Source organism: Ylistrum balloti, unplaced genomic scaffold, assembly GCF_031769215.1.
Source record: "Ylistrum balloti isolate Yb309-2 unplaced genomic scaffold, AGI_CSIRO_Ybal_v1 Utg369760, whole genome shotgun sequence".
Classification (NCBI taxonomy): domain Eukaryota; kingdom Metazoa; phylum Mollusca; class Bivalvia; order Pectinida; family Pectinidae; genus Ylistrum; species Ylistrum balloti.
This window is the reverse complement of record NW_026781959.1, coordinates 783,291-798,374: the sequence shown is the minus strand read 5'-3', so window position 1 is coordinate 798,374 and position 15,084 is coordinate 783,291. Positions and strand designations below refer to the sequence as shown.

Sequence of the window (15,084 nt, the reverse complement as noted above, 5' to 3'; positions counted from 1 at the left end):
TATACAACAAATGTATAGAGTCATCCAAGCTGAAAGATGACAAGCCCATCTAGTTTATCTAACATACAGCAACTTTCAGAAATCGCACTTTCCATAAAGACCGGGCCATTAGATGATGGAACTAAATATGGAACTTTCTCATTAGGTACAATAACATCTCATTCTGGTTTTTTAACTGACACCAAGACTGCAGTCATCACATTTTAATATTGATTCCGTTCTTATTTTTAATCGCCACCTGTCCTGTCCTTCGGTTGAGATGAAGGCAATATGACCAAATCTGGTTAGAATCATCAATCATCAGTGGAGGAAGCTGAACCCATTCAGTATAATGGATGGGTATTCGCCCTCCAGGATGGAACCAAAATATGGGAATTTATAAATCTTTTCTGTTCCGTCTTCGTCCAGGATTCTCCATCAATATTATCACACTTCTGTCTTCTTGAAAACTACTGCAGTGCCTCATTAAAATCACTCAGAAAAGGTTCATTTGTAATGATGAAGTAAAGTATTAATCTTAAGATTAAATACCAACCACCTAAGGGGTGGGGTCAAATGAGGAATATTCTCTAATTTTAAAAGTCTTCTCCGGACCCAAATACTTTAAAATCAAAGACTCTTCATTAATACTCTGTTGGGTACATTTTTTCAATGAGGTATGATTCAATCCTGGTTAGGACCCTAATATGCCAAAATTATCAATTTCGTTTATACATATATTTCGTATCCCTTTAAGGACGGGGTACAAACAATAATGGGGTATATTTGAATCTTTACGACAACAACTACTTCTTACTTCACTGATAGCTATTGTCTTCAGATAAGCTTTTGCAATTTCAGAAAATAGGATTATCGTAGGACTCACGTGACCGTTAATGCCCATGGGTCTCTTGTTAATACGACGCTAATCAGTATGAAACCAAACCAAGCTATAAAAGTCACATGTCCGATTCTCTTCAAACTTACAAGTTTATGGACGTCAGGGGAATTAGCACCAGCTTACACTGTCCTTCGATTCCACTTGTTATCAAATAGATACGGTGCCGTATGTAATTGATTCGACCTAAATATTTCGCACAATAAAATGGAAAAATGTATTTTTCATTTCGGCAAATTAAGATAGGTAGTTTGATTGAGTAATATCAAAATGCTCATGATCAGAAAATACTTTGTTTATCTGTCATATCGTTTTAAGAATTGTATATGTTTCTACAATGAAAACATCTGTAAATACTTTTTACACGCCACTTTTTAGGCAATAAAGCCTTACCCAGTATAATCAAATAAAACTTCAATCCATTCTTGAAAAAAATGGTGAAACTGACACCGGGAAATTGAAAAATCAAATTAAATCAAATTTGTTGAGAATTTACGCTTTCCATCATGAATTAGTTAAAAATAAATAGTGTTGATGATATCCAAATCAGTGTCTATTTCACTGGTAGTTCTATAAGTAATTGTGTAATCGTTATCAGATCATGTAATCACGGAATTGCACGAACGATCTTGACTTTTTACATTCTCATATTTTTTAATATCATATTGCAGAAGTTAGTTTTAAAGTTGCTCATAACAGCTTTTACTCGAGAAAAATGATTGAATTATGAAACGTCTTATGATAATATTGATGTGATAATGAATACAGAGAATAAGTTGATAAAAGTACTAGTGACAAGGTATCCTTATAATTACAAAACAATAAATTAATGTTTCACTATATAATAAAAAACGGTTGAAAACCGAATCAAAAGCGGCCAGCCTAACAGATATTGACGTGTAAAATTTACATCTATCCTTCTGCTACATTTAACATTAGCGTGACTCGCACTAAATGGGATCCAATGGGCTGTGACATCAAAAGTTCAAAATAAATAGAAGAGAACAGATATGTCATACGACGTCAGTGTTTGCTTTAGTTCTAGTGTTTAAGGAATCATATCATGCTGACAGCAATATGTAGACGATATTCAGACATATAAGAATAACAAAAAATCCGATATTGAGTTAAATTGAAACCAAACATAGGACTCAAGTTTAAGAGAAAAAGGACAGGCACGTCTCTAGGCACTGATGAGAAATCTATCGAATAAAAACGATTTTTGAAAGAATTTAAACAGAATACCTCACTGTGATGTTGATGATTCTTTATTGGTGCTGAAATGTAGGTTTACAGTCATTTAACTTACTCTACAGTGAGAACTGTTATTCCATATAATGTCGTTGAACCTTTACCTTTTCATTGATATTCAGTATCTAATTCAAGATAAATAAGGGGAATAGTATTTGAAATTGCCAAAGAAATATTCTTGAAATATTTTTTCTCATACCTATATTACGGGATGGTGATACATTTGCACATCTGAAAGGTGGCGTTACTTGTGTAATTGACCTGTTGTACATTTACCGAATACAACACAGTAATTGATCGAATCTAAATTCCCTACCGTTTTCAATTAATGCTCAAACTCATCTCACAACCTTTCTGTCAAACGACGATAAAACTCTTTTTTAACAAAATAATCTAATATTATAATGATGACGGATTAGAGATTGAGTATTCCAGTAACAGAAGTGTCAATATTCAACAAGAATGAAGCAACAAAATGGAATCTCACTCAGCCAAGTTCACATGGACTTTATTTTAAAACAAACAAAAATCGGTCACGATTTGTCCCCTTAAATGTAAAATATTCTGTTGAACGTAATTAGCACCAACTTTTCCAAAATCAATCCTGTGTTCTGTCATCTTCACAAATTCATGTAGATTTTTCATGTAGTGGTAATTGTAAAGGTCGCCAGTGTAATTGAGATGAAATTCCTCAGCCATCTCGAGAATAACAACCCTGCTGTTTTCTAACTAGAGGAAACAATCATTAGGAAACATACCAACATAAATATTGAAAGATATTTCTTTTTAATGTTTTTGGCCCTGAAGCTAACAAAGTAATTGGTGAAACTTCTGTCCTTGATAATAACATGCCAGAGTGCTATACTATTACAAACAAAAACAAGTAGTCTCTGTGAATGTTACTCTTTATAGAACGTTACCAATATGCCCAATATCCATCCCACCTAACTCTCATCCGTCCAATACTAAGTGAAACAATCTGCATAATTTCATTCTCTAAGGCGATTTTGCTGATCATGACAACGTTTCGGGTTCGCCCGATACCAATGAGAGGAAAGAAAACTTCATAGTGAATGAAAAAATGAATGATTTTGAAACTTTTACATATTTAGACTTTGCTTAATGTCACTTGAAATGAGGTTTAGAATGTGAAAAGTGTATTCACGGCGACAACAAAAATTAAAAACAAAAAAAAACAAAAACAAAAACAAAAACAGAAGAATGGATGCTTAGTTCACCTTACACTTGGATAAGAAGAAGTAAAAATCGATATATTGTGCTCCAACCAATTTTCTGTTTGTAAAGACAGACCTATAGTGCGGTATTCGAAGTGGACGGATGGGCGGACAGACTGATAACAGTATACCACTTACTTCGTGGCCGCACAGGGATATTTTTAAAACAAACTGAAATGAAGAAAGGTCTTTGAATGTTGAATCAGCTGCGACATGTAAAGAGGTAGTGGAAGTAGGACTGTTGCTGTCCAGAAACGGAAAATGTATCATGCTCCTCGTGCACCATAATGTTCAGCTGTCTCTGTGGTTTTCGTTGAAGAAAAAGACTGAGGTACATGTTTTAAAAAACCAGATGGGTAACACCCGAACATCAACATTTAGTAATTTTCATAATCTTTATTATTAACTCAGATCGTCATATTCTGAATCGTTCCACGAATCAAATGAATCAAAACGTGGCATACTGGTTATGGAAAACCTCGACCTCCACAAGCCCTGTTTATTACCTGCAATTTCAAAAATTCTACCAACAACTCGCAATCGAATAGCTCTTGTGTACACAAATTTAGAAGAAAAAACAGCATAACGAAACAATGAATCACACTGCATCATGCTGCTGCTTCGTCTTTCTAGGACTCGTTAGTGATTGTTAGTGATTCGCTCCATTTATCTGCTTTAAAAGATTTCGTCCGTCTAATAATCATTGATATTAATAATGTTAGCCATATCCTTACAAGATTCCAGCTATCCGGATCCCAGGATCGTCCTCAGCAAGAGAATGACTACCACATGTAATGTTCTCTATTTCAATGTAGACGAATTCGTTGTCAGGTTTATCAAAATACAATTCATTCTTTTTTGCAGTCACTTGATTACGTAGTAAGTTCAACAACCGTTGTGTTTTGTCGAAATACTTGAAATGTTACCTCAAACCTTATAACAGTGTTCAAAAGTAGCATTTGTATTTCCACAGACACCGGATCAGGTAGCGGAGTAGTGAGACGTAGTTACACTCGAGATATTGAGTTCTTGCTGTTCATAAACATCAGCACAAACTCTTTTCCTACGTCATTATCCTGCAAAAGTGACAAAAAGGTATTTGTTTGTCTGAACCAATTTGCAAGGCAACTAGCAAGTGATAATGTCATTTGTATAAAATTACTTTTGGCAACTTTACTGGTAAACAAACAAGATCGTTATCTCGTCTTGGGTTATAACGGTTCCAGAATATGATTGTAAAAATAATATCAGCTAGGTAGTAGTTTGAAATCGATTTCATCAAACTCGAATAATACGATATTCAGCCCACTCCGTGTCAATTATTATGATATTTTTACCATATTCTTTAAAAATTCGACTGCGTTAGGCGTCACAGATCCGTGGCAAGTTTGTCTTATGGGTTTACTACACCGTACTAGCCTCGTATGAGGACTAAGACTGGAATATAAAACACAGTTAAATGATCATAAAGAAATGAAAATATACGTAAAAAGGTTGCAGCAGATCTATTTGGATATAGGCACAATAAGTCGGCTATGATCAAGTAAGGACAATACATATTGGTTTCTCCTTAAGCCCCCTTAACAATACAGTTGAATGAGTGTTCCACAGTTGCCAACACCCATTAAAATACAATAAAGATATTCTTTCCCCATCTCATGAACAGTCTCCGTGCCTAGGTGGATCAAAGGTCACGATACTAGAAAATGGCCGACGGTTTCCTTAATCGTCGTTTTAGTTTCAACGGAAGAGAAAGAACAGTAAGATAAAACAGGAAAGATAGGACACGATATACCTGCAATATTGCGACTGGGTCCGTAAACCAGTTTTAATCTCTTCTTCAAAGGATGACGTAACACACCTGCTTGGTAGACTAGCAAAACCTTTTACAAGGAATATTGTCCTTTTACATTAGCAACGAATATCGAGCCAATCAAGGAGACTATAGGACCCTTTTATAATCAACATGAAAAGAAACTAATTAAAAGGTTTGTGTTATTACATCAATAAATGCAGAAGGGGATTTTTTTCACAAATAAGATTTTTTGTCAACATCCTATATGAAATTCGGAATTTTTATTATAGATAGTCAGTACAAGCTATCATCCTAATTAAGAATACTGCGGCACAATTTAAAAGTATGTAAGTCGCAATGCAACTTATCGACATCAGTATGATTTGGCTTATATTCCTTACTGCAGTTTCCAGAACCGCAGCTAATTTTATGGTGCATTATACTGAAATAAACTACCAAATATACTGACAACGGCTGAACAAGTCGTTACAGGCATAGCATTATGCTAAACGTTAAGCCGGAAGTTGTCACTACTCTGGTATGTCTCGTCCACCAACATTAGAATGCTAAACGTTAAGCCGGAAGTTGTAACTGTTTTTGATATGTCTCGTCCAACACCATCAGAATGCTAAATGTTAAGCCGGAAGTTGTAACTTTTTTGATATGTCTCGTTCCGATTACATCATTTTTCATTCTTTATTAGGATATTCTGCACAATGTTGCAATTTTTTGGTTGTTTTGTACTGTTAAGGCTCTTTCTAGTGACTTTAAAACTATTATCAGCATCAAAATATATCTCCTAAGCTCAGGTCAGTTTGTTTAGGAAAATTGGATGGAAATATCTCTACCAATATAACGAAAGATTGTTTAAAACAGTACATCGGGAAATCCGGACCTCTGATTGGATCACAGACTTCATGGGAAGCGTTTAGTAGATACTTACTGATATCATATTAATAATAACATATTTAACATATAATTTCTGCTGGTATTGGAATTCTCTTGCTTTGTCTTATTTCTTGTCGATTTTAAGATACACACAAATATTTCAATCTGTCTGGCTCATTAAAGTTAAACCTGTTGTGGCCAAGTCATGGTAGGGCTAATGTTTGTAAATTGATCAACCTACATCTATGTAGAATTGCCCCAAATTATATATCGTTTGTTAGTTTATATGGGGGAGTGAGGTTTACAGTTTCTACATCTGGAAGTTTTTTTTTTGTGATTTTTTAAAAATATATAACAAGCACGATTTCAAATCCTAAGTTGTGTTGAATATCCCTTTAATATTTTTTATGTACACACCGTTTGTTATTTACTTTTGCTGGTTAAATAATCTGATTTTGGTGATTTGTTTTACCATCTCAACCCGTATTTTTTTAAAAATAACTATGTTTGGGTGTATACGGTACAGATAGAACAATGGTTTGGCGCTAAAACAGACTTTTTAAGTATAAAGAATTCAATGAAATACCCTACAAAGTCCTGGAATAGTCAACCTTATAAATAACCCTAATCTGAAAATGAGTCGGTTTTCTCTAACAAATAAAACTGGTTTCAAATTACGTCATGTTTAAAAATAAGCCTTACTGGCTCGAGAGTTGTTTATAAGCCTCATCTCCGTTGTATTTGTTCCTTTTGTGAAGAAAATATGACAAAGCGGATCTACTGGTTAGGCGACATAATGCACCGAAAGTTAACCTCAATTAAAAAAATAGCCAGCTTACGATCGGTGAAAAATAGCATTTATCTTATTGTCAAGTTTCTAGGATATATAACATGTCCGTATGGACATATTTTGCCAGCATTTCAAACCTTGGCTATACCAATTGATCTCTCTAAAATCAAATAACACGTGTCCACAAGATTAAGGGCTGGTGTTGATGGCACAAAAATTTGGTGTTATAACAAAATATGGCAAGAGAAAGAAAATAAATGAGATCCGAAATGTCACCGTGTCAATTGTTGAAAGGCGTTAGATACAAACACTACATAACGTCTATGATACTCACATCGTGCAAACACAAACCCACAGCTTGTCCAAAGGTAATGGTTGCATCACTGACTGAGCAGGAAATATTCACTTTCTGTTACTAATCATGAGTTAAATCATGACTGGTTACGAATTCGTGAAGATAATAGTACAGAAAGAGTCAATAAGCAACGTCACCATTAATTAAGACATTTTAATTATGGGAAATAAAAACGAACTCATACTCAAAGTCGGTAAAATGGGGCAAACTAAAAAAGAAAGTTTTACAAGGGAAGACATTAAAAGTGTCAGGACAATTAGAAAAGGTATAACCTGCAGTACAAGACAACTGAATTGCCAGCCTATTAAGATATACGTCATCGCGAATTGGGTCTAAGTGTTGTACATGCTGTCGTCATTACATTATACGAAGAAGGAGGCTAAATCCCTTTTATTACGACATTTCAGTGTGATCGTACTATAAAAGCGCTCTCATGGTCAAATGAATCCGAAAGAGAACTCATAATTCAAATTAAATATGGAAAAATGAGTGATAAGCCTTTTTCAAATTATTATTGTCTTTGTGTTAAGATTATGTATACTTTCGACCATGTTTGATTATTGTGTGCATGGATTTGAAAAATACCCGTTAACTCTCCTTGTGGTGCATTTGAAGGGGAATTAAAAGAAAGATTATTATCGAAGTATGAAAAAATTACTGCAGAACAATTCCTCTTCTTCCTTATATCTCCACATGTGAAAATTAGTTAACATATGTTACTTTTTGTTATTGTTACTTTGCATTAAATGGGATGTACAATGTTTTCATTGGCCTGTTTCAATACAGAGGGATTGATTGTGGAGCAAGGCCGCCGTTTCCAGATTATGACATCCAGTGGAATAGTATTACAAATGTATTTCTGTTTGTGGCTCCATCATCAAACTGTTTCCATTTGTCACCTTACATCTAACGCCCACACCTTTAATGTTTTCATAACCTCGCAACAATATCGTATAACAATAAAGGGCTATTAACAGTGTAGATAAAAACATTTGAAGTCTCACAACGATCACACGGTATAACGATTGAAGTCATAGTTTTGTATCTCAAACTATAGGGCCACTCATTGAAATGCTATAAAGGAGTCACTGCTGTTGGATGGTGGTACATTTCTTTAATCGCATGAGACATCCAATCATTTTAGTCCTAGGAAGACGAAACAGTCATCATATGAATAATTTGGGCACGAGTAAATGTGCTGGGAATGCTGAAAGGAAGAATGTGATAATGGAAATGAATCGAGAAATTGCGGACCTTTATTACTGTATATCATTTGTATAACTGTATATTATTTTTTGACTGTGTAGATCATCATGTTTTAATTCAAAAGTTGAAACTCTACCAGTGCAATGATCTAGCGGTGAGCTGGTTTAAATCCTATCTCATCAATAGACTACAGAAAGTATGTATTTCAGGTAAATTGTCCCAAAGCCTGATTATTACTCATGGAGTCCCTCAGGAATCTATATTGGGACCTCTTTTATTTTTAACTTTTATAAATGATCTTCCCTTAGAAATACAGTGTAAAACTGATATGTACGTTGATGACACAACTCTATCAGCTTCTGATTCTTCTATTTTAAATGTCCAAAATAAATTACAATGTGACCTAAATGCAGTCGAAAACTGGTGTAATGAAAATAGAATAATTATTAATGCTGACAAAACAAACTGTATGGTTATAACCACAAAGCAGAAGCATAATAGAAATTATTATGTCTTGTATCTATTTTAAAAAATACAGAGATTGACCAGGTCCCGTCTGCTAAACTGCTGGGTGTGAAAATTGTGTTTATGCTGGGAAGAACATGTCAACTATGTATTAAGCAAACAAAATAAAGGTTAGTGTCTGCTGAGAAGAATTAAGAAATACCTTCCAATGAACGCTAGAATCAAATATTGTAATGCATACGTTTTTCTCCGCACTTCCTGTATTGTTCATTAGTCTGGAGCGGATGTTCAAAAATTTGTCATGATGATATTTATGCATCCTGTGATATTCCTATCCAAATTGTTATCTGTGATACCTTGCTTTCTTACTACATGTTTACTATGTATATACAATATGTAACTTTTATTTAACACATATATACTGTATTTTACTAACAAGAGGACCATAAGGAAGAAAAGCCGTTGGCTAAATATGTAATCCTTACAAAATAAAGTATATTGTTATTATTATAACTGTATATTATTTATATAACTATATATTCATTGTGTTCCAAAATAGTTAGCACGCAATTCAATTATGACTGGAATCGTGAAAACATTTTGATTCAGGAAAAGTTCTTTCCATACATCTATATTAAGTTACTATAAACATGTTGTTATTTGTTGATGAAATCATGTTTTCATTTCTTGGATCAAAAATGATATTTGTTATCACATTTTCAATGCAAACTTTCATCCATATAAAACTATGTTTTGATTTAATTTGATTTTTTATTATATAAAACCTGTAAATTTCTATTACAATGTACATTGATCTGCTAAGGGTAGTTTTCCTTGGATTTGATTGGATATAAACTACGTATGAAAGGGAAAAAATTTCGATCAGAAAGATATATTGAATGGAAAAAGAATAAATGAAAATATCGGAAACAAAACATAAGAGTGTACTACGTTCATTGATTCCACAAATTACTGACAACAAACCTAGTACTTTGAACATCATAACTTGTCCTTTGTGTAATATGAGATGGGGTGTCCTGCCAGGAGCCTTCGGCAGTCTACTTTAATGTCGTAGGACTATAAAATCAGTATCGCTTCCACATTATCACAAGGAAGCTTTCACGTACAAATAATATAAAATTACATAAATATTATATAACATCCTATCTAGAACTAGCAACACACTTCGTATACATCGAGAGGGCGTGCTTAAATGACCCTGGGTGTTGGTAGGACGTTAAACAATATAAACGAAATCAAACTTTTATGTAACTTCTCTTTACTACTTAAATGTTAACAAGCCGTCAAATTCAGTCGCTGTTTGTGCATACTACATACACAACATTCACATACCGATAGGTAGTGTCTCCGTTTAGAATTAAGCAAACCATCGTCTTTTGTTAAATATTCGCGCAAAAAAAACAACATCCTGCACGTCCTTACAGGAGTTATTAAAGGCCACAACAACAACAAAAATCCAGGTTTCAGGTTATTGAAGAGCAGTGTTTTTACTTGGGGATATTAAATTCCTTAAGGACTAGCTCTAAAATTGGTGTGTTGTCATGGTCGTCATAGTGATGTTTAGTGCTTTAATTAAAATTCAGTCCACAGATGAATGTTGAGTGTTGTTTTTCATAATTTATTATAAGGAAGAAATTGCATATTAGACAAAATGATATAAAGTCATACTGAACGGCTTAAAAGCCAGCTGTAGTAATATTCCATATCATGACATTCTGCTGTAGCACCTGCTGAGCTGCGTGAGAGCGAGTACTTTACAGTGCCGCTAACACAGCAGGCAGTAGTCTCAGGATATCGTCAGACCATAAGGGGTGACAATGCATTCTTATATCGTTATCAAAGCAAAAGCCCTTGAAAATGGAGTTAAGTGTAATGTATCAATAATAATGTGGTTTGAATGATTTCATCATCATTTCTTTACAAATTTGCTTTTGGAATAAACAGGTACGGTAATATGCATGTCTACGTTTAGAACACTGTACTGTTAGCAATATGACAGACAAGGAGTATTCTGCCAATTCATCTGCTACGGTCAGTATGTACATGAGGTGTTTCACAACTAAACAACCGGATATCGTTCCAAATGGAACTTTTTTGATAATGGGTGATTCTCAGAGTTGTATACCTGCCGTCTTACATGGAACTGAGGATTACTCTCCATTATACAAATGTATTGCATTTGTAGTGCCTCTGTTTATATTCGTTATAGGAATGCTTGGAAATATACTGGTAATCGTTGTGATTTCGCGTCGTAGAAGTATGCAGACTCCGACCAACTGTTATCTCATAAGTTTGTCAGTGGCTGACTGTTTGCTTCTCTTGTCCGCAACGTTACCAGCTATACCACAACCCTTCTTTCGGCGGAACCACTGGCCATGGGGAAGGGCCTTGTGTTCTCTTCTCGTTTTTGTGCAATACCTTGGTGCCGACGCGTCGGCTCTTTCCATTACAGCATTCACGTTGGAACGGTACATCGCAATATGCCATCCGATGAAAGCACAAACAATTTGCACGGCTCGAAGAGCCAAGCGTATAATTATCTCCCTTTGGTGCTTCTCTGTGCTCTACTGCACACCATGGCTCGGACTTACAACCATGACTTACCGAATGGCATGCGACGGATCGACGTCCCTTCATAGTTGTACCTACAGACTCGAGCGAGAATCATACCTTTTCTATTACATGACAGATTTTTTTATTTTCTATATATTTCCGTTACTTTTGTCTGGAATTCTGTATTCGTTTATTATCAGGATACTTTACAATAAGTCCGGCTTGGATTCGGACGGAAGCAAAGCTCCTGATTACTCTAACAATCGATCACGTCAAACGTCCAAATCACGCTACCAGGTATGTATGTCAATGTCTAGTTCGTATACATAAATCGACTCAATATAGTATAGGAAAATGAATAAATAATGGACCAGTAGGAAAGCTGACAATTTCATCAATCATAACCCGTCGATCGATGAAAAAATCATAACCAGAACAAAATATTTACATGGAGACCATTGAAAATGTAAAATGAGAATGATATACCTCCCCTACACATGGAGGCCTCCTTATTTGGCCATAGACGTTAAGAAGGCTATAAGTAATATAAAAACCAAATTAATAGTAAGTGTTCCGGAAGGGCAAGCGTCTTAATATAATGAAAACGGTCCAATAAAGTTATGCAATTCTAAATACATTCAGATGCGTTTGTAGTAAGTGCAGAATAACTTTTAAAAAATCACGTGATAATCTAGGGTAGCAGACATGAATTGAATATCAGTAAACCTAAATAGTACAGGCTGTCGATGAATCTAAAGAAGGACTCGTCAATGATTTTAAAGGCGAGGAGTCAACTAAGGTAATCCTATTTAATCGAAAATAAGGTAATTGAATGATAGGTGGATTATAAGGGAAAAAACAATGTGGAGAGGCAAAATTTTCATTTGATTTTAAGAGCTTAAATCTGCATAGCATTCAAGCAAATTTTTAAAATAACTTAAATCGATCATATGAATATTTTCTAAAATTTAAATTTTTAAAAGAGGAATATTTAAGAATAGTTTTCACGATTTAAAAGTAGGGGCCATTGTGCTTAATGCTTTGCATTTTTTTTACCCAAATAACATTTTTTTCATAGATCGAAAACCCGGCTGAATTTATAATTTCTTGTCCTCAAATTCAGGAAAGTGGCCCACAAAGTCAAAATTCGTTTTTTACATCTGTTGATTGTGTTGATATTTTTGTAAAAAGTTGAAATCTACCCAAGAATTCCAGAGCTATACTCAACAAAATGTCCTTAGCAATAAAAATTCGTTGTAATTATTTAAAATTTTCAATTTCTACAAAATGCCATTTCCAGCAGCTTATTTCAGTTTACAAGTATAGCTTAGGTTACAAAGTAAATGAAACTGTAAAAAGTGAAAATATTAAGCAGGAACCTTGAATTATTTTGCTGTGAGCGTTGTCAATGACGCAAAAGCGAGGGAGAATGGGAAAGAACAGTCCTGCTTTATCTCACTGCTATTGTAAGACGCGATTACTATACAGCGGATAATTTTCACGTAGTTTTATTTTGGCGATCTGATGGGTTAACATGTCGGGAGTATCTCCTCTGATGGAAGATGGAGAGACCATTGTGCGATCGGAGGAGGCAACTTAACGTGAGCCTTTTGTACATTGTTTTCCACTCCTGGTGTCTGTCTTGACATCCGTACTCGAATAGCCCTGACTGTTGCAAAGACGTTCAACCTGGTAAAGTAAAGGAATATAAAATCGTTCGTCAGTTATCCAATCAGCATTAGATACTTATCTTTATATGGTTTAAGCTGGTGTGGCGAATCTGAGCTTATTCGTACTGCAAAAAAAAAACTTTAAAATAACTATTTTCACTATTGTAACACCTTTTTTTCTTTTCATCCAACCTCAAAATCAGCTTGATATGTTATTTAATTATACAACCCACTACCCAATATAAAAAAGCTGATTTTATTTGATTGGCCAGTAAAGATAAACCAATTATCAATCGCCGTTTTAACGGGAATTAATTTGATCTAACCCGCTCGGAAATACAAAAATCAGCCACGTGTTAAACAGCAGTTACATTGTGGTGTGATGCTTGTAAAATCGTTAGCTCCGGCATTAGCCTACCTTTCTACTATAATAGAAGTTAAGGACAATTTTCATCAATTCTCTCCCTCTATATCCTCAAGGGGATATAGTGGCGCTTGATATCTGTCTGTTTATATAAATTTTATGTCCTTTCAACAGCCAAACGCATACGAGGTAGTCCTTATCACACCGTAGAATATTAAGAAAGAAAACAAAAAAGGAGACAAAAGAGAAAATGGACCGAAGGATTTTTTTTTCAGTGTTTGCTTTAAATGGAAGTAAGAGAGAAGGAAATACGTAAATAATTTCTTATGTTGCAACTCTGGAGATTTTTTGTATCATTAGTATGGTTTGTCTGCCCTTGCTTTCGTCCTTATTGAATTCTTGCTGTTACGAGCACGCCATGAGAAAAACCAATACGTTGTGAAATCTATTTCTCACACTGTGTAGAACGCATAGGAAGAACATTTCGTATCGAATTTAAAGATAGCAGATGACATTGTTGTACCAATCTAAATATGTAAACATTACCCCTTACAGGTGATACGCATGCTGGTGGTGATAGTAGTGGTGTTTGCGATGCTGTGGCTACCGTACCGAGCTATAGTGGTATATAACTCTTTGGCAGACCACAAATACCTAAACGTCTGGTTCTGGCTCTTCTGTCGCGTCATGGTTTACATCAACAGTGCAGTCAACCCCATCCTCTACAGCCTCATGTCGCTCAAATTCAGGAAGGCCTACCACCGGATACTCTCATGCAGTGAGTAGGCTTCCATTCTATTCCACCATCTACATGGCATTATAACTGTGTAAACGGCTGAATAGAACATAACGATTACGACAACATGCCTGTGACACGATGTTTTATTGAAATTTTACTGTGAAATGACTTGATTACTTTTGATTTGGTGCCGTTCAAATATTCCCCGTCCTAAAATGACTTATATGATATTTTCTTTAGATGAACGTAACTGGAATTGCAGGTTTTATGTAAGCTTTCGGCTTTGATCGAAGAACTGTGCGGTTTGTTAAGCGGTAAATTTACTTTATCAAATGGTGCTAGATAAGGGTAAACAAACTGTTATATGTATGAGAAATATTACCAGTAACTAGAAGTAATTCAGACCAGCGTCTAACGTTTTTCTTTGTTATCCAATTGTTAGGACAAGTGTGCAGCAGATTAACAAATATTCGTACCCTTATTTGATCAGTGGGGAACGTCTGGGGTCATCGACATGCTAAAGTAACAATCACTTTGACAATCAAATCAATTGTACAGATAAGCATCAAGTGTTTTTTTATGGTTGGCTTTTTGAATACACTATATTTAAACAAAATGTCACAAACTGAACACGTACCAGGAATATGCATCATCTCACATACTGCCAACGGCTTTACCAGTCCAAACCTGAACTATTTCAAGGAACATGTTCTTAGCATCACACATAAAATAAATCGCCCTCACCAAGACTCCAAATGCTGCCAATTTATAAATTTCTTTGTAATAAATCATGATATGGTCTGCCTGTTTATGGACAGAACATTCATTCCTGCAAGTCTTATGAGACTTTATTAGGAAACATCAGGTAACCTGCT

At 34.9% G+C, this 15,084-nt stretch overlaps 1 protein-coding gene across 1 annotated transcript; it reads left to right on the top strand.

The window, feature by feature from the left end:
• Nucleotides 1-4,078: 4,078 nt before the first annotated feature.
• On the top strand, nt 4,079-14,256 carry LOC132543638 (thyrotropin-releasing hormone receptor-like). The gene is made up of 4 exons (XM_060207154.1): nt 4,079-4,154; nt 4,337-4,414; nt 11,078-11,733; nt 14,026-14,256. Exons 1-4 carry the CDS (start codon nt 4,079-4,081, stop codon nt 14,254-14,256), a joined length of 1,041 nt encoding a protein of 346 aa, XP_060063137.1.
• Nucleotides 14,257-15,084: the final 828 nt, after the last annotated feature.